The sequence below is a fragment of the Urocitellus parryii genome, chromosome 4, assembly GCF_045843805.1.
Source record: "Urocitellus parryii isolate mUroPar1 chromosome 4, mUroPar1.hap1, whole genome shotgun sequence".
Classification (NCBI taxonomy): domain Eukaryota; kingdom Metazoa; phylum Chordata; class Mammalia; order Rodentia; family Sciuridae; genus Urocitellus; species Urocitellus parryii.
The window spans coordinates 193,757,993-193,779,021 of NC_135534.1; the positions used below are offsets into that span (position 1 = coordinate 193,757,993).

At 43.5% G+C, this 21,029-nt stretch overlaps 1 protein-coding gene across 1 annotated transcript in view; it reads left to right on the forward strand.

Annotated features, from left to right (window-relative positions):
- Pappa (pappalysin 1) overlaps nt 1–20,290 on the forward strand; it is a 236,166-nt gene extending 215,876 nt beyond the window's left edge. Inside the window, exons 20-22 of the mRNA XM_026393335.2 lie at nt 2,670–2,741; nt 7,198–7,296; nt 20,183–20,290. Coding sequence (XP_026249120.2) covers nt 2,670–2,741; nt 7,198–7,296; nt 20,183–20,290 — 279 coding nt within the window. The remainder of the gene's footprint in view (nt 1–2,669; nt 2,742–7,197; nt 7,297–20,182) is intronic.
- The last annotated feature ends 739 nt before the right edge of the window (nt 20,291–21,029 follow it).

Consider the following 21,029-nt stretch of genomic DNA (forward strand, 5'->3'; position numbering starts at 1 on the left):
AAAGTCCTTTTTCTGAACTCACGTCAGGTAAACCTCAATTGACAGAAACTTGTACAACCACATCGTGACATTCCGACGGATGGATTAAATTAGCTCTTGGATAAACAGGGGGAAGGATGGGGATCCAGTCCCTAGTGGGTCCCCATCTTGCTGTTTTCTACCTCTTGAATCTTTACAATCACCTTCCAACATCTCTGGATTTTGGTTGGTGGCAGATTCAGAATCAGGAAAAAACTTCACTAAAGCGTTTCACAGAGGAGGAAAGCAGGTGATTTGTCCACTCTGGTACCATGGCTGGGAAGCAGAGGGAGGAAGGAATATGAAGTCCATTCACAATTCTCAAATATATATGTGCTCCAGGCCTGATCCTGGAGGGAGTCAAGAAGTGTTTGAAGCCTTCAACCTACCCTTATGAAATTTCAGGAATTGATCTGAGAAACCATTTCTCTAACCATTTACCTCAATGCATCATCATGACAAGCCTCTGACATTTCCAGTGCTCATTCACACATGGAAGAACCAAGACTCCTATTAGAAATTTACAAAGGAATATCAAGTTATAGTTGCAACTACACCTGCCCTACTCAAGATCTATTTGGTCTTCTCATAGACTACCTTTTGTGTGTATTGGGAAATGGTAGATGGTGTCAATAGGGAGCCAGATAGAAGATGTCACATCAAGAAACAGATTGGCACATCATCATGTGAAGCTCCTTGTCCAAGATCTCTAATTTAATTCAGTCTACACAAAGTTAACCCCCTAAATTAGCACTTAGCCTGGCACTGAGAGTTCTGAGACTCTGTAAAAGAAGAGAACAAATGTGGAAGTTATTTTTCATTGGTAAAATGGCCTCGACTTTGAGATGGATCTATTCCTTCATAACCTAAGTATTTATTGGGCTTCCTCTGTGTGCCAGGCCCTGTTCCAGGCACATGAGATCTCACACATGAGCCAGTGATGCTGTGGAGCAGAACAGAAAGGCACCAACCCATTCCTAGCCTGGAGTCATGTGATTCCTTTTGTCACAAGCTTGCCAAGAAACCTAATTACACTTTGGCTTCTTTATACGTCTGCCTTCAGGGAGAGAATGGGCTGGTCACATGGATTCCCCACATTCTGGCCCGTATGACTGTTCATTTCTTAATTAAAATTAATCAATTGGCATTCAGCCAGGAGAGCGATCCCTGACCATATAGACCTCAGTTGTTGGTCCCTGACACAACTACCTCTCATTGTACAATTTTTTTAATATTTATTTTTTAGTTATAGGTGGACATGATATCTTTATTTTTATGTGCTAAGGATCAAACCCAGTGCCTCACACATGCTAGGTGAGTGCTCTACCTCTGAGCCACAACCCCAGCCCTGTACAATTTCATTTTTAAGAAAATAATCATAATCTAGCAATCAGGGAATCTATAGTGAGTAGAAAAGGAGCTTTTAAGATTCTTATGATAGTTCCTTTCTGTACAGTATTTTCTCTTACTAGTTTTGTTTATCATTCTTCTTTCACTTACTTTAAAAATATATCATCATGTTGGATTTTATGCTGTAAGCCGTTTTAAATCATTTCTGGAACAATGGCTTGTTTCAAACCTTGGTTTCTCTACTGTGGAGCTTGGGGAATTTATTCTCCTGTGACACAAGATTAATGCCCACTTGACAGCAGGGTGGCAAGAAATAAAGAAGATAATGCATAAAGTAATTAGCACCACAAATACACTCAGTATATTTTAGTTGTCATTATCATCATCACCATCATCATCATTATTATTAAGGGAGGCTATAAATAAGTACATATATGCATATCTACAAGCGCTGCCTAAGCAGGTTGGGAAATGCACCACAGAGGAAGTAAGTCTTGGGAGATATTTAAAAGATACCAAAGATTCTTAAAGTGCCCAAATGGGGAAGGGTATTTTAATGAAGAGGAACTGTAAGAACAATATTCTGTTACAAAAGCCCAGGCAGCCTTAGCCAATTGTATCCATGTGATGAGGACAACAGGAAGGGTCCCTGCTTTGCTGGGGTTCCAAGCAGAGTTTGGCTTGCTCATCCTCCAGAGTGCTTGCTCTCAAACCATCAGAATTATTGAAGAGGCTAGATTTGAAAATGAAGAGTCTAGGCCCAGAGATTCAGATTCATTCGATACATACATAACAGACTCAAGGAACTTGCCTTTTGAATTCTGATGACAACAGTCCGCAGGTCCTGCTTGGAGACACCCTGCTCCACACCTTGCTCTCATCTCCCTCCCTGCTGTGGCCACATACACACATGCACATACACGTACATATCTGCACACACTCACAAACACCAAACTCGACTTCTCCCACCTTATCCCCAACGACACCAGTAGGTCCAAGATCAGTCAAGAATTTTCTGAAGGGCCTTTCTCTTCATGTTTCCATCTCCCAATTCCACTTCTCCACAACCATTTGCTCCTGCCAGGGAAATACAGAGTCAAGACACATACGGTGAACGCAAATATTGTTTTAATCTTATGGCTCCTGTTATTACAAGTACCTGGGCAAGTTCTCCATGTAAATATAGGGTGAGGTCAGGACTTGGAAAGCCTGAGTGGTGGAGTGGTTACATGTGGTGCCAACAAAGAGGTGGCTGCCTCCAATCCCCAACCCCTCTGACCTCTGTCTCCATCTCTCTGCAGAGAGTCGTCTGCACAGCTGGTCTCAAGTGGTATCCTCATCCTGCTCTGATTCACTGTGTCAAAGGCTGTGAGGTGAGTCACAGGGAAATACTCCTCAGCTACCTGGAAATAATTCTAATGTTGTTATGCTATGCTTATGGTGGCTACCATTTACCTTGCCGAAAAAGGGTCATGAATATCCATTGGGCACAGACTTCTTACAGGGATTAGCAATCCCATTTTACAGATGCTGCAGTTGAGGCACAGAGACATGAAGAAACATATTCAAGCTTACAGGTCATGGATAACAAAGCTAGTCATCCAAGGCAGGCTTTTCTGTCACCAATGCCTGTGGCCTGCATAATATTGGTTCTGTAAGAAAGGAAAGGAGGAAGGCAGTAGTGATGGAGCATCTCTAATATGCCAGGAAATTTATCATCATTACCACATTTAGCCTTTATAGAGCTACAAGAGGCAGGTTTTTTTTTCTCATTTTTATTTTATTCATGACCTGTATTTGCAGATGAGTTCCTTGTGCTCCACATCTTAGTATTCACTCATTCTTTAACCACGGAGGTAATGTGGATGTCTTAGATCCAACCATTGAGCTGAAATGGAAGAACCTTTCAGACCCTTGAGTGCACAGTTGACCAATTCCCTAAGTCTTGGCCTTATGGAGACCTGGACCTGTGTGCCAGTCGCAAGCTTGAAAGTGGCAGGTTCTTGGGATACAGATGTGTCCTCCAGAGAGGGCTCATGAAACCCAAAGACCTTTCTATGTGTCCCTCTTCCCCCATTTGGTTCCTCTCAAATGGAAGTAGAAAAGAAGCTCAAAATCTCCTCCAAAAGGATGTCCAATCTCTGTGAGTCTCCCTAGAGCTCACCAAGGAAAATGCAGGTGAAAGGGACTAAATTGTGCTATGGAAAAATATGCACTTGATGGAACTCTTAAAATGGCAGAATGAGAAAGGCTCTTCTAGATGGTGTAAACCTAAAATTTGATTTTAAAGATGGGGAAATGGTGGCTTAAGCACAAGCCAGGTCCAGAATTTGATGGATCCCCCACACTGGAAAGGATCTTAGTGTGATCTGGCTCTACTTGCTTTTTGTATAGACTAGGATATGAAGGCCAGAGAGGGGAGGGACTGGTCTGGGTTCGAACAGCATGAGAGCTACAGAGCCAAAGCGCAAGCCTAGGTCTCTGACTTCTGGGCTGCTGCTTTTCTCTTCCATGAGGCTACCCCCTGCCAGCAGCCATTCCCCCATCTGTAAGTCTCACAAGACAGTCTGGCTACACACTTCTTTCTGTGAGGTGTGGCAGCTTCTCAGGGCACTTGACATGGCAGTATTGAAGAACTCCCACTCTTTCAAGCTTCAGCCAGGAAATGGCAAAACCCAAACCTTGCAGCTGTTGCTTTCCTCCATCTCTCTGGATCAGCCCAGCATTTTTGGAAAAGGCAGCTTCAGTTACCTGGGCACCCCTTCTGCTGAGTCGGCAGTCTGGGCAACCAGTGTGACAGCAGAATTCGATCCCTCCTTTGACTCAGCAGTGAGGCCCCAGAGACCCTTACCTGTCAGGCTCCGAGCCCTGACAGTGATGCTTATCACTTTCGCCCTTGCAGGTGCCCCTGATCTTCTCCTTTCCTCCTTGGCTAAGAGTTAATAGTTTGTGTCTTATTAAGGGCTGAAAGTATGCTTAGAAGTGGAATACATCCTGAGAGCAGGGAGGAATCATCAAGCTTTGAGTGTCTCTGGAGATAGCCAAGATAGAAAAAGTGTTTGGGGGAAGCGCTGAGCCCCTTCTCCTCTGCTCCTGGTTGTATTCAAAGTTGATCCCTTACTTGTCCATCAAAGTTTCACTGAGTGCCTATTATATGCTAGTCACTAGTCTAAGTTCTGAAAATACAATGGTTTTATTCGAATGAAAATAGTAACTATCACTCACCTGTGATATTTTCCTGTCCTTCATCCATCCATTCATCCATCATTTTATTAAGTAAACATTCACTGAACATTTATTTGATAAAAGTTTTGCTCAAATTACCATTTTGCTAGGAAATCTGGGGGACAAAAATGGATGACTCTTATTCCTTGTAAATAAAATAAACAATTAGAGAAAGACTCACAGTGAATAAAATAGGTAATTAAAGAGAGAATTCTAACATGATATACCGAGACTCTAAACAAAGCAAGGACAAGAAGCTGTTGAAGCACAGAACACCCAGGGGGTGATTTAGGGAAGGCATTTTGGAGGAGCAATATTTGCACTAGATCTTGAAGGACAGGTTGTTTTCCTCATGTAAAATAGCAACAGGAGTAAAACCAGTGACAGGAGAAATTTCTAAGCAGCAGAGACTTTCTCATGCTGTTCCTTGTCTCTAGAAAGTCTCCCTCCTCCACCCCCACCTAATTAACTCCTACTCATCTTTATCATCTCAACTGAAATGTCATTTCCTCAGGGACACCTTTACTGAGCTCCCTGACTAAATCAAACGCGTTACTCTAATAGCATCGTGTACTTCTCCTTCATATCTCTTATCAGAGTAGAAACTGGCCAATTACATGTGTGATTATTTGATTAAAGACTTCTTCTTCACTAGAATGTAAGGTCTAGAGGTGAAGGAGATAGAAATGTTCGCTATTATGTCACTTTCCTTAGTGCAATGTGTATATAGCAGGCATTTGATAAATAGTGTTGAATAAAGGATGGATATGTGGATGGATAGTCAGATAGCTGCAGGAAAGGCCACATAGGGAAAGGAGTTAGTAATGAGAATGGAGAATTTTTTGCAGGAGCCAAATTAAAAAAGAAAAATAACCACTTTCATTCATATATATATATATATATATATATATATATATATATATATATTTCTTTTTCCTCCTTCTCTTCTCTGGATTACTCATTACCAAGCCAGTTCCTTTCATTCTAAAAAGGAGACCATTGGTCCTTCATCAGCCTGTCCATATACTGTATGAGGAAGAAGGCAAGGGGCAGAGCCCACATGCAGACCTCCTGAGGCACAGAGGAAAGGATTCAGCCCTTGTCATTTGTTCCCCTCTGGTCTAACATGAATGCAATCGTGTGCTCATCGTGGTAGTCACAGCAGAGTCACAGCTGGGCTCAGCCACGGGCATGCACACTACACACCTGAGCTCAGCCCTTACTTATTCTTAACTCCATCTTGCCAAGATATTTTTTACAATCTAATAATATGTAATGAAAGGGATTCTGGCCTCTTGAGTCAGGGCCCATGCTTTGTCAATGAGAATTTGGAGCAGAGATGCAAAATCCAGGGATGCTACAGGGGATGGACTCCTTATGAGCTTGGTGCTCCCCTGAGCTGTCAAGAGGGGAAGGAGAGACCACTAGACCATAGGTGATATGCTGCAACGTGATGGGCTGAGCTAGGTGATGGCATCTTCTTTCCCATCCGTGAGTCACAGAGCATCAGAGAACCATCCCTAGCCACAAAGCTTTCTAGGTGACAGGGGTACAAAGATGAATTGGATATTGCTCATGTTCTTAGGAGCTCAGAGACTTGCATCTGCTATAAAAGCATAAACAGCCACAAAATATGGTGTGCTAAGTGTTGGGATAGGGAACATAGAGGTGGTAGGGGAATCAAGGGGACACTTCGTCTAAGATGACTCTGGCTTCAGACCAGTCATGATTTGACCCCATCATCTTTTCTTCATCTTTGAAGCATCACAGGATTGAAAGAACACAGAGGGAAAAAAAGAAAAGAAGTAAATCAGTACCACTCCGAATATTCTAGAGTGGTGATTGAATGAAAGGAAGAAGATATGGAGCCAGATTAGATTAAATAACTACTCTTTTTCTGCCAGTGTGATTTTTGACCAAGTCTCTTTCTTACTGTGAGTCTCAGGGTCTCCATCTGTAAAGTGGGAATGGTAATGTCTACCTCACATACTGTTGAAAGAAAGAGAAAAAAAAAAACATTTAAAACATGTGGCGTCATGGCTCATTATGGTAGTCACATAACAGAGTCTCTTTATACTTCTCTGTTAGGGAATCCACCCGTAGGCACAGATCATTGTGCCTGATTCCTATGAGTTCTTAACGTTTTACATTTATGATTCCTGAGCTGTTTATATTCAGGTTCCTAATTTATTTGCATATATTTTATTATGAATTAAATATTTAATGACTCACTACCAGGAAAAGTGGGGAAAGTGAGCTCAAACTTTCTTAATTTCTTCAAGTAAAATGAGCCCTCTGTGTCAGAGAGGAGGCGGTGATCTTTCCTATGGCTTGGTATACTCCACCACACAAGAGTATGTTTCTCTGCAAGACAACACTGCTTTGGAGAAAAACATGGCAGACAACAGTGTTTATAAATAGTAAAAAATGATTAACTATCCAAGGGGGTGTTGGGATTTGAAGACAGATAAGCTTACTGGATGTTTGTAAGATTAGAGACTGAAATGACCATAGAGGCCTCCATGAGACTCTGAGGACAGCCTCCACTCACTCTGGGCTGATCACGAAGCCTTGTTTCCTTCCTGTTTGTCTCCTCCTCTGTAGCCCTTCATGGGAGACAATTACTGTGATGCCATCAACAACCGAGCCTTCTGCAACTATGATGGTGGGGATTGCTGCACCTCCACGGTGAAGACCAAAAAGGTAGGCCAGTGTGGGGTGCTGGGCAGCCTCCTCCTGCACGCCTCTGCAGCTTGCTGGCCAGGGTCACTCCTACATGCTGGGTGACCCATTGTCCTGGTTGTGTTAGCGCTCTGTCTTCAAGCTTTGTCTCGTTTTATGTTTTATTCCTTTAGTCAAAAGTTAGGCTAATAGCATGTGCTGGGCCCTGGATAACCTTGGCCGATGTGGTCCTGAGAGCTTAGAGTCAGCTATGGAAGCCAATAAATAAGTACTTTGAAAAGGTAATTGCATGTGCTATGAGGAACCAGGTGAGGCATTAGACAGGCCCTGCAGAGAAAGCTGTATCTATACTTAAACTTGAAGGGTAAGGAGAAGGGGTAGGGAGGTGGCAAAGAAAGAGTGTTTGGGGATGGTAATTTCTACCTCACATGTACTTTGGGATGCAAAATCCTAGAGAGAGAATTTATGCATTAGGGAGCAGTGGCTGAAGTCTGGGGGGAGAGAGAAAATGGAGCATCCCCAATAAGGACACATGACCTTGGAGCGTTTTATCACCCATTTTGTTTTCCCACCTGTGGAATTGGGAGTGGAGGAGAGGGGGGATACTGGTCATGATTTTCTTCCTTTGCCATTTGGATGCACACAGGAGCAATTCAGTAAAACTGGAGCATTTGAGTAAGATGCTTATCAAACACTCATGGAAGAGTGGCTACCTCTGTTTGCCTCCTGTCTGTAGCTGGCATCAGAGTTTGAGGATCCAGCCAAGAGCTAAGGGGTGCTAAACTCACCCAACCCAAGTTGAGAAGCATGTGGTGAATGAATTAATGGGAAACTCTTTCTATATTTACACTCATCTTTAAAGTGAGATGAAGGGCTATGGTTGTGGCACAGTGGTAGAGTGCTTGCCTAGCGCATGCGAGGCACTGGGTTCGATCCTCAGCACCACAAAGTATAAATGAATAAATAAAGTGAGTTGAAAAGTCCTTCCATCTCAACAATCATTTGCACTCGATCTTCCTGTAAAAGTCAGGCCAAGAATCATAGTCAGTCTTGGCTGAAGTTCTCTCTGTGTTTATCTGCCACAAACTTCTTATTTTATTAGTGGGATGCTGAGGCCCATGAGGAGGAATGATTTGTGCAATGTGGCAGAGTTGAGTAATAAACCCAGAGCCAGTCTCCTGGCTTCCAGTCCAGGTCCCTTTATATGCAACATCCTTCAGAGTTGGTTCCTTCAAGGAAAGATGCTCTGACTGTAACATTCAGGGATGAATAAGGACACACTCAAATGGGGGCACTGTTGCTGGTTGACAGAAAGGATGCTAGGGTTCCCTAGGCTCATTCATTCCTGTGTAGCAATGAATTTTAGGATGTTTACCCTTTTCTCCAAGGTTTTGATTGTTTTATAGAATACTGAAGGCATACATTGTTTGCACAGGAAAATAAAATTTGCTTTCTATTAAAAATTTTATTGTCTTTCCTGATTATGAAACAGTATATATTCTATCCTTTAGAAAGTCCAGAAAGAAGAGAACAAAAGAATTTATTTACTGGGGCTGAAGTCATGGCTCACTTGTAGAGCACTTGCCTAACATGTGAGGCACTGGGTTCGAGTCTCAGCACCACATATAAATAAATTAAATAATAAAGGTCCATTGACAAGTAAAAAATATTTTTTAAAAAATGAATCCATTTATTGTCCTAAAGTCCAAAGATAGCCTCTGTTTTCTTTTTGGCATATTTTGTATTTCTTTTGGGTGTATTTTCTGTGTATTTTGTTAAGTTTGAAGATATATGTGTGCATGTACATATAGCTGCATTTGTAGATTGGGATCTTGTTTTATTTGGTTTTGTTGACTTAGCACAGCAAATCTTATATATAATTATATAATATTAGTGTGAACTTTCTGAATGTACTTTTTCTGTATTATTGTTTATTATATATGATGGTGATGACAGGAATTTATTTGCTTCCACTTTTATTTTTAATTTTCCAGTTATTTCAGTTTTTTACAATTATAAATAATGGCACTCACAAACATCTTTGCACATAAATGCTTGTTTCTTTACAATTGATCCTTAGGATTGAAATGACTCAGATAAAAGTTGTAAACATTTTTATAGTTCTTGACACCTCTTTCCAAATGAATGTATACCATAGTTATCTCTATTTCATTCTATTGGAGTAGGCTGTTTTTGAAAATGAATGGAAAATGAAGTTTGTTCTACATAGAAGTTTCTATGGAATTCAAGCTGTCTTACACTCTCAGTATGAGAGAACAGCTCTCTCATTCCCTGACTACTGCCACTTATGTACTAAAATATAAAAATAAAATTAAAACTGGGGTTTATTTTAGGTGAGATATCCTTAAATATATTTACTCTTTATTACAGAGTGTACAGTAGGGAGACGAAGTCATGAGATTGAAGTGTAGACTCCAAATTTTTATAGTAACTTTGGTTTCAATATGTGTGTGCATATATGTGTGTGTGTGTGTGTGTGTGTGTGTGTGTATAATTTTTTTTTTTTTTTTTTAAGAAGGCCTGTCTCCATTTGTGACTCTTGAACTGGGGTCAGTTGCAACAACTTCAGGCTCCAGAGTTCTGAGATCAGTACCACCTCTTCTCAAAGGACCCCTCATTATAAATGTGGTTTGAAATTTTTGTCTTAAAAGTTTCTCATCTTCCACTTTCAATATTTTTTCCTTTCCACTGGCAAGACAGCAGAAGGAAGATGGCTAGCCTTCCTTCCTCAAGTGAGCTGAATGTCCACCGAGCATCTTTTGCCCAGCTCTGGGTCAGGCTGTGTGCACATGGTAGGATCCAGGCAGACAGGGCTGCTCCTCTTGGGAGACTTACTGTCTACCAGGGAGTCTGATATCAAGCAACAAGCCATATGACTACGCATTCAGTCTCCAGTCTCTTTTGTGGGAGAGGCAATGAAGAAGAAGGGCGGGACTTTAGGGAGAAGAGTGTCAAGGACAGAGAAAGCTTCCCAAGGAAGTGACATGTACCTTGGGACCTGAAGGAGTAGGAGATTTTCACGTGAAGGTGAACACAGTGGGGGGCAGCAGGGGAGAGCCTGTTAGAGCTGCAGGTGAAGTATGTCTTAGATTTAAGGCTCTCTTGTGGCAGAGTCAACTTTGTCCTCGTTATTCCAGTTGCCCAAGGTGTATAGGGCTCCTCAGGTTCAAGATTCTGGACAATTGAGTCCTCAAGAAGAAAGGAATCTCAAAACAACACATTTCATAATTTAAATTTCCCAGTGTAACTTCTACATACACTCCAACTTCTCAAATGTTTTCTCCTTTTTTCTTGGACCCAGCTAATCCCTGCAGGAGACTGGTTTTGAGGTGATAATAGGCAGAGAAAATCAATCATAACAAATACTATGTGGACTGCCATATATGTCAGCCACTTCTGGACACTTGGCCTCCATTATCTTCTTTAATCCTCCCACCAACCCTGAGAGATCAATATTATTATTTTCACGGTGGACAAATTTGGGCTCAGACTACTTACGGGACTTCCCCAAGTAGTGAATGGTGAATACCAAAATTTGAATCCAGTGTGTTTTCCAACTCACAAGTCCTGCTCTTTCTGCTGCATAGGGCTGAGTCTCAGAAGTAGAAAGTACATGTGAATAGGACTTTGTCTCTAGTGCACCTGGGCATGGCCCCTCCAGTCCTGGCTAGAGACGTTTCACCGTGAACCCAGACTGCCAGGGAATTTGGATGTGGGTTCCCTCCCCATGGCAAAGAGTAAAGCAGCTTTTCCCAGAAGCAAAGAAAGGGTGGAGGTAGAAGAGGCTCCTTCCTTGCCGGTCATCCATGTCATCCAGACAGCCCCACAGGAGCTTCCCCTGGGTGTCCACAGGGCAGGAGAAAGTTCTAGTTTCTCTTTCCAGCTTTCACAAAATAGGAAGACTCCTGGGGGATGAGAAGTACTTCCTTCTCATTCTTCTGCCCTTACCTGTTGGTCCTATTTAACTTCTGCTTGTCCCCTGGGCCCTAACCTTATATCACAGGAAACTCCGTTCCTCTGAGCATCCAGGCTTGCCCTGAGAAACTCACCCACAGGGCAGATAGACTTCCCGCACTCTCCTAAATGACACGCATTCCATTAGTGGAGCAGTGTGTGCTGATTTGCTAGATATGTGTGCACACTGTCTCATTTAGACTCCGGAACAGTCTGGCATGTTAGAAAAATTGAGACTCAGAGAGGTGGAATCATTTGTACAAAGTGACAGAGCTATGTGTGGGATTTCCTAACTCTAAACAAGTCATAATAGCTAGTATTTATTGAAAGCTCACTCCTTGCCGGCAGTGTTAACTGGATTTTCATTTCATTTCATCAGCACAGTAGCTCTGTTGTAGCTGTTGTCCTTTTATCCTTCTTTTATAGATGATGAAACTCTCTTAGAAGAGCTAAGGCCACCCACCCAGTAAAAAATGGAGCTGAGATGCAAATCCAGAGTGTTTAAACCACATAGCCCCAGCCCCTAAGTCTTGATGCACTGAGCTTGCATCTTATTTGAGCATCTTGCTTTTCCCCCCTGGTAGGTGAGCTTCTTGAATGACAGACCTCCTGGAACAGAGTGTTGGTAGGAACTCCAGGCCAGGGTCAAGCTCTCAGCACCTTCTCCTAGACTTCCTTCTTGCCAGCTTTCTTCCTAAGTCTCTTCCTGGTCCCCAGGGCTGGAGCCTCCCTGTTACTTGGCCCAGCATGATGTCTGTCGGCTCCTGCCATTCTTCCTGCCCTGTTTGTCTGTGCAGACACCAGCTGTTCTCCATATCCGCCTTGTAGAGCGATTGGGGCCCTGCTGGCAGACAGGAGCAAGGCAGTGCAGGAAACCCCGTCTGGCAGGGGTGTCCAATTTCCCACCCAGACACCTGCCTGCAGTGCAAGGCAGACAGGAAGGGGCAGGACTTAGATTCTTAGAATGCCGGTTTATTATTTTCTTGTTGGAGTCTCAAAAGCAGAGCCGATTTTTGTAATGGTTGCTCCAATGACATTTCTTCATACCAAAAACAAAAATCAGTTTGTGATGTTTGCTAAGTAAGGGAATATTGGTGTTTTGAAGGAGGAAGGGGAAATGTCCTTAACAAAGTCAACTTACCTTTCTAAAGTGTGGTGTCATGTTGCAGGTGGCTGCTAAGGGACTGATTCCAAAAGATGTCTAGGGTATTGGGGTATAGTCCTAGTCCTGTGATTTTTTTAGCTCTGTGACTGTGAAAAGACCCAAGTCGCCTTGGATTCTTATAACATTTGAATTAAATTCATGGTTAAGGATTCTTTATATGGTTTTTGGGTGAGGTGATCAGTGAGGGAGGAATTGAAGGCTACTTGGAACTGAGACTACAGAGAAGAAAAAATAATCCCAACAGCACATCTCAGCACAGAATTGTACACCCAGTTGATCACGTAAACTGTAAGACTGCTATGCTAACTTGCCAAATCTGGGAACCCCACCTAAGTGAGAACATGATTTATTAGGAAGAGACAATATATCCAATGTCTAGCTTACTGGCCTAAGGAGCCTAGTGATTCTATGAGATGTGGGAGGATAATCCAGATCATTAGATGGAGAGCAGTCTCCCTAGCTGTGTGCACCATGGCCCACATTGACAAAGGGCTAGAGGTGGAGATGCACAATAATCTCTGTTTTTGATCCAACAGCCAGAATAGTCCTTCTAAATCAAATCAGATCAGATCACACCCCTGTGCAGAGCCAGGCAGGGCCTCCCCACTCAGAAAAACACCAGTCCTGCCCACCCCATGACCTCTCTGCCCTCATACCACATTGCTCAACTCCAGTGCTCTGAATGCTGCTGCCCCTGGCACCGTCAGGCACCCCTCTACCCTGCAGTCTCTGTCATTGGCTAGTCCCTTGGCTGAGAATACTCTTCTCCATTCATGACTCACTTCCTCACCTCCTCTAAGTCTTTGCTTAAGTGTTATGTTCTCAATGAGCCCCACCCTGACCACACACCCCACAGCACCCCCTAGCATCTCCACACCTATGTGTCCTGGGTTCTACTTTTTTTCTTCTTTCCTTAACACCATGTTGATGATGTGGTAATGATGGGGGTGGTGATGGTGTCGATAAGGTCAAGGTTGATAATAACTTTTTGAGACAAGAGTTAGATTCCTTCATAAGGCCAAGTTAAAATATATTTTTTATCTATGATCAGACAATTCCTATCTCTGTTATTGCTAGAATGAAATTTTCATGAGGACAAGAAAGTACATCTCTTTTGCTCACTGAGGTATTCCAAGTTTCGGAGTGCGTCACTATTTCCTGTCCCGTAGGTAGGTGATCAGTGCCCATAAATAAACCCATGTTGAGTGAGGTGAAGTGAGACAGTCCCTGATCTGTGCTCATTGCTGTGTAGGCTGTGGTCTGGTCCCAGCTATGCTGAGTTTACATTGTGGCTGAGCGGCTGTACATTTAGAGTGTAGTAAGTGCTAATGGAAACACAGCAGATAAGCAGGTAGACAAAGCAACACCAACATGATCTGTCCAAAAGTTCATATCCAAGTGAAGAGAGTAGGGGAGGAGTAAAGAAGGGGTGTGAGGAAAAAGAGTGTTTCTGGCAAAGAGTATAGTCTGTGCCCAAGCCCAGCTATCAGCCCCAAAAATATTAGCCCCAAGAATGACTAGAGCATGGGACACAGGGGAAGGGGTCAGAGACGAGCCTTGAAGAGCAATCAAGGGTTTTTTTATACTTTAACTAGGGAGTCTGCACTTTCTCCAAAAGATAATAGGGACATTCACAGAGTATTTCACTAAGCACAGAATCAGTCTAGGGGATCCCAGAAGACTTTCTGGGAAAGAAACTAGATTTGCTCAACTTGGAGGGTTAGTGGAAGGTAACAGGCAGATAGTTCAGCGAACTAGACAAACTCCTCCATGTACAACAATTACTGACTTTAGAAGTGCTATGGTTCCATCCCTTTTAGAGTACAGCTCTATATAACTTTTATGTGTATGAAGGAGACATCCATCGTTAGCTTTATCCTGTGAAAGAATCTACCCTGTTGTCTTGAAAAAGTTATCATCACCATCACCGTTATCAACATAACCGATACCACCACCACCATCACCACATCACCACCATTCCCAACACCCTCACCATCACCATGACTTCCACCACCACCACCACCATTACCACCACCATCATTGCATTTGTTGGATATATATTTTATGGCATACACTGTACTGAGTGCTTTCAGTGAATTTTATACTTTTGTGCAGAACAACTCTACATGATAGGACTGTTGTTACCTCCATTTTACTGACAGAGAAACTAGAGCCTAGAAAGGGAAGTAACTTATAGGGTAGCATAGGCTAAGACAACAGAAAGGCAAGGACTCAAACCTGTCTCCATCTCACGGAGGCCGCTTTTCTCATCTTTACCCATGTGTTGCTCCACTTTATCCTCCATTCATCCACATGAACAGTTTTCCCACAGGCAGACAAGCCACTGGACTTGCCCATTGCACCATGCCCTAAGCCAGGCACCATATCCAACCCACCCCCAAGAAGCTCACAGACAGTCCTCACCTTCACATCATGCCTTTGTCTACTTGGCCTCATTAAGTCTTTCCATGTATGTTGTGGAGGGCCTGAGATGCAGGAAGGTGAGGTGATTTACCCAAGGTACCACAGCCAGCTGGTGGCAGAACCAAAGCTCTTCAACCATCAGCACAGGATGCCTCTTGTTTCCCAGAATGCACACGCCATTCTCTGCTTGGTACCTCCCTGTTGCATCTGAGTCAGAATCTAGCCCCTGCCTGTCTCCAAGTCCCAGACAAGACCTGCAGTCAGCTTTGTGGTGCATTTGCCTGAGCTGCATTCCTGAACCACTCACACACACGCAGAGAGGTGTTAACCTGGACAACTCACCCCCAAGGGAGAAACCCATGTGCCTGCACACCATCTCTAGCCCAGAGGAAAACAGGACAGACTCTGACTTTGAGTCACTGACCCAGGCTTGTTAACAGAGCCCAGAGTGGGTGGCCAAGCCATTTATGGGACAGCCTGGCCACATAGTGCTGGGAATCTCCAAATGTAAACTAGTCACAGCGGAGTTCAGGCTCTGTGTGGTAAGTTATTGTGGGAGGCCATCCGGAGGACTAGTTGGAAAGCTGTTTGGGGAGTCAGAGAATCTGGGAATCAGGCTCTAATCTCTGACTTTAGCAGGATGTGATGCTTCTTCTTATGCCTCGTTTCTTTCTCTGTGGAGAGAAGATCCTGACTCCTGCTCTTCCTGCTTCTTGGGGGATGGTACAGAGGAGTGATTACACACATGGAGGCAGATCCTGGGCCACCTGCCAGCCTGTCGACTCACCTTTTTGCATCTTGGTTTCCTCTAAGATGTCAAATGAGGACAGTGAGGATAGTGGCCTTATTGGGGTTGCTGGGAAGGGTGAGAGATGATGCACATTGAGCTTAGCCCAGTGCCAGGCACATCATAAGGGAGAAAGGCTTTGGGCCATTTAGACAGAAACAGCAGCCAACCCTGCCAGGTGGTGAGGAAAATGTCCTCTTTTTACTCTCACGTGCTGAAAAGTTGGGGTATTGAAATGGGGTTTAGAATCCTGCACCATCAACTTACCGACTGGTGCTGAGACTCAAGGCAAGTTGGAAGAACATTCTGAAGCCCCCAGATTCCATGTGTTGCTAATCGTGAGGTTGTGCCATCAATGAGCTGGCATGCAGAAATCATTTGGCCTGTGGAAAGCCCTGGCATTTGCTAGTTTGTTTGCTCAGTTGTGTTTGCTGCTTGACCTGCACAAACAGGCTTCCTGCAGTCTCTTTCTGACCAACCTAGGAATATCAGGACGCCTCCACCCTTCTCCTTGAAACCTCAGACCCTTGATTAGTGACCAACCTTGTGACAAAGGAGACCAAGGCAGACTGTGAACAAGCAAGGGGAAGGAACCAGGCACTGTACGTTTCCTCCACATGGGACACTCTGAGAGCTGGAGGTGACATGATTTCTGTGACTTCTTAACAGAACATGTGGAGATCTTGATGAGGACCTCTGTCTTACAGATGGGGAGACTAAAGTGTACAGGGTGCCAGGGACTAGTGAAAGTCACACCGTCCCTACATGGAGCCTACAAATGAATTCCAAACTTTGCTCAGTAAATACAGCTCCACTTAAAGCATGTGATATAGACAAGGAGACTCTGGATCTGCATTCTGAGGCCAAATCCTTTAGATTTTATCATATTCTATATTGGGTTTCCTCTCTGAGTCATGTTTCTTTGGGAAAAGGCTAAAACTTCCTGGGCTAATGGGCAAAGGGAAGAGAAAGGTGGCACCACTCCAGTACAGCCAGATGACCAGAGCAGCCCGCGGAACTCAGTGGCAGCGAGGCCTTGTCCACCAAGGATTTGGAAGAAGCTAATGGAACTGGGAAAGGCAGAAACAGGAGTAGACAAGACACGGTTTGCAGGAAAAGTCCGTATTTTTAATTCCTTTCTGGCCTGGGATTGATTGGCCTTCTACCTTTCTCAAACTGAGAAGGATTTTTAGCCAGTTGGAAAGTTAGAAGCACCGAAGTAAATTCTCGTTATACACATAGGGAAACTGAAGCCCAGAGAAGAGAAATAACTTATACTGAGTTCCACAGCAAGTGAGTACAAGAACAGAGACTCCCTAACTAGTATTTCGTCGGGATGTTTGTGCATTCATTTGATCTTACCTCAGTGGGTCCACTGAATGAAATTTTATGGTAGATTGACTTCTACAGTAGCCCTGGCCCCTGTCCAGTCTGAGCTGGCACACAGTGAAGAAGTCATTTAGTACAAGAACAGTGTAAAGATAGGGTGCGAAGATTTAGTATGAAGGCCGTGGTGCCATCTTTGGCCAGATCAGTGAGATGTTCGAGATAAAAGGAATAAGGAGCCGGTCATGGCAGAAGAGTGCAAATGGCTAAAGACTTCAAAGTAAGAAAACATTGGGAGTATTTGAGAAACCTATTAATAAATAATAAAGCCCAGGGAGTGAGGGGGGAAAAGAACCGGGTGAGGTATGAAAATTGTGTAGAGATCAGATGACGCGAGGCCTTGAACTTGTGGTAAAGACTTTGGGTTTTATTATAAGAGGCAGATTTTGTTGAACCTGTGCCTGTGTGAGATGCAGGTGTGATGATGTCCCTCATGGGTATTGCAGCTCAACAGGGAAGAGTTTCAGGGAAGACATTAGAGGTAACTGGATCGTTCTAATGGTAGAATGCGAGCAAGGGCAGGAGAAGGGGATGGAAAAAGGGATGGGTGAGTTGAGGACAAAGACATTGTCCACATGGTGGAGGTGCGAGATGAAAGAGGGACAGTAGGCAGAGATGATAGTGAAATATGAGTTGTGAGAAATTCGATTCTGTACTAATGGATCTGGAGTTGAGCATCTTCCTATGTGTTGGGCCATGTGCTCGGGCTTCTGCATGTTTCTTCTTGTTTTATCCTCACTACTACATGACATATGGTACTTTTTTAAAAAATCACCCTTTTATAAATGTAGAAATTCACAGTCATGGCAGTGAAGGAATTCTCCCAAAATTTCTCAGCAAGTGTGAGGCAAATGGATTTCAGTTCAGGCCTTTGGGCCGCTAAGGTGGTACTTTCCATATGCTAAGCTCAGTCATTAGAATTTGAGGTGACCCTGCCCTTGGTTTCCCCACTTGGACATGGAGAGTTTTCTCTGTCTCTTCCAGCTCTGATATTTCTTGTGCTCTTCTCGAAAGTTAGGAGGTTGTGGGGAAATGATTCTAGAAGTTGTGGGAGAACATTCTAGATTCTAGATGGGGGTACTCTAGATGAATTCCACAAGTTATGGAAGTAGGAAGGTCAATCTCCTGAGTAGGGAATTGTGAGAAAAGAGAATCAAGCACATATTACTTCAAATTAAAAAGAAAAGCAAAGAGATGGCTCTGACATAAGTACAAAGAAAGAAGGGAGGGAGAAAGAAATGAAAATCCATTCACTCTGTGGCTTAGGCTCTGAGAAAACAAGAACGAATAAGACTTGGTCCCTGCCACAGCAGCCAAAAAGTCTGTGGGAGGATAGATCTGAGAGAGAGAAGGAGAGAGAAGGAGAGAGAGAGAGAGAGAGAGAGAGAGGGAGAGAGAGAGAGAGAGAGAGAGAGATTGTATGTAAATGTATATTTGTGTACATTACACATACGTATATTTGAGTGCTTGGCATATGTTAAGTGCTATATTAAGTGTGTTTTGTGCATTATTTTGTTTATCCCGCATCACGTTGTCGGGAGGTATGTGTGTATACCTTCATTATTCCTGTCTAATGAATGCATTTACTGAGCCTCAGAGAATTATCCCATGCCCAAGGTCACAACTTTATAGATGAGAATGCTGTGCTGTCGATCTAAATCTTACTGATGTTCAGCCCGACGTTTCAAATTATTGCAAAAGTTTTAGGATGGAGAGAGGTTGGGAGCCAAGAGGATGTGGAGGGAAGGAAGAATGAGAGGGAATCAGGAAGGGCAAAGAGAAAGATTTAAAAAAAAAAAAAAAAAGAGCTGGCTATAAAGAATGAGCCCATAAGTAAGTACACTGAGAACGAGGGAGGGAAACAAAGATGCTCTCAGAGACTGTGAGCACTTGGAGACCCTGCCCAGGCAGGAGGCGAATGAGGTCATTAAATCCATCTGCGCAGATGGGGACCCTCTGGGGAAAGTTATAAGCAAATGTTATGATGCAATGAGGTGAAATCGACTTGCGTTAGTTCAGGCTGAGACTCCAGCAGGGACTGCACTGCTCGCTTTGGAAAGATGGATCGTGTGCTGGATGGGAAGACACTGTCTCTGTTGGGCTCTTCCTTTCAGTTTCTAGGAAGGCAACCCGGCCCAAGGTCACAGAGCACATAAAGGATGGACTAGGAACCAGAACAGGGGCCTTTCACTTTTTTCTCATGCTAAAGCCTGCTTCAGAGGTCCTTAAAATAAATTTTGTTCCAAACCCACATGTGAATTATTTCCTGTTCAGGATTTCAGCCTAGGCCCAGAATACCAATATGAGCATTAGGCATTAGTGATGCTTTCTTCATTTTCTCTTTCTTTCTTTTTTTTTTTTTTTTAACCACGGATTACCACTTTACCACTAAGCCATATCCCCAGCCCATTTTTTAATTTTTTATTTTGAGACAGGGTCTCAATAAATTGCTTGAGGCCTCACCAAGTTGCTGAGGCTGGCTTGCAATTTGCAATCCTCCTGCCTCAGCCTCCTGAACTGCTGGAATTACAGGTGTGTGTCACTGTACTGGCTAATTATGTTTTCTTAAACTACAGTTCCACACCCTTTATTTCCCTTGATCATCAAGAGTTCTACATATTAGGTATCCCACTGTACAACTATATTAAACAATGTTGGGATAATGCATTAGTGTATTACAATTTTTCCAACATAATTTTACTCAGCCCTTTTAGTTGACAGTGGATCTTACATCTCAACTCTGAATATAGTAACCTGACACTCAGAGAGAAGTAGCTTATCTTTCTTTAAGTAACAGATCTCTTATCACTTTGGGCAAATGCCCATCCCTTTCTCAGCCTCAGTTTCTTCATCAATGAAAGGGTGATTTTTTTTTGTTGTTGGAGTTTTTCTTAGAGAATTATAAAAGCAAATTAGTATTTTCTTGTCTGCAAAGTGTTCAGCACATGGCCTGTTACAACGAGTACCTCTGCAAAGGGGACCTGCTATGATAATGACCATGGTGCTACTGATAAAAGTTATTGCAGTGCTAGCAAGAAGCTGAACCATGTCCAGATTTTGAATCTTCTCCTCAAATTCTGTGATGGTCCTCCTGCCCTGAGCTGCCTCTCTGATAATTACTGCATTAGACTTAACCACCTAACTCACTCCCTTTCTGTTTCCCTCTGCAGGTCACCCCTTTCCCTATGTCCTGTGACCTACAAGGTGACTGTGCTTGTCGGGACCCTGAGGCCCAAGAACACAGCCGGAAAGATCTTCGGGGATACAGTCACGGCTAAGGAAGGACAGGAGTTTTCAAAGAATTCCCAACGCCAAGACCTACATCCCTTTGGTATTGATTTCACAGTCCGCTGCTCAATGGAATGGCCTCTCCACACCAGGGATCCTTAGCACCCAACCGGTCTGCCTTTAATTTCACCCAGGAAGGACTCAGAGTGGGGCAAATGAACCAAGTCTCGCCATGTTGAATGATGGAATGGAATCCCATCCCAAAATCTGAGATGGATGGCATATGCAGTGTGCAGTCCCAGAGCCTCCTAAAATTCTAACCATTTGTCACATGACCACAGCAAAAAACATGTTCTGTATCTAGGAGTATGCATATCTGTGGTTAGAACACATGCATGCATACACACCCATACAAACATCTGTGTGAGGACAGCTCTGGAGACTGAGCAGAAAGAGACTGGAACAAACTCAATCTTTCCTTTCCCAAGCTCCTAGCCAACACTATCCTTGGGAGAAAGAGAGTTACAGAAACTGCTAAGACCAAGTACTGAGATGCCAAGATTGCTCACATCCCGGGGCTCAGAATATGTACGGCATGCACAATTGTGCAGTCCTTTGGGATTAGAAGTGAAATGATCCGTGATCACCCACCTTCTAGGGAACTAGGGCCTAGGAAAAGGTAAAGATTCCAAGGTATGCTAAGCCCCCCACCCAATTATTCTGCTGCCATGGGGATTTTACCCCAACTCAAGGGTTCGAGGCCAAGCTGGAAATGGCTTAGGACTGCAA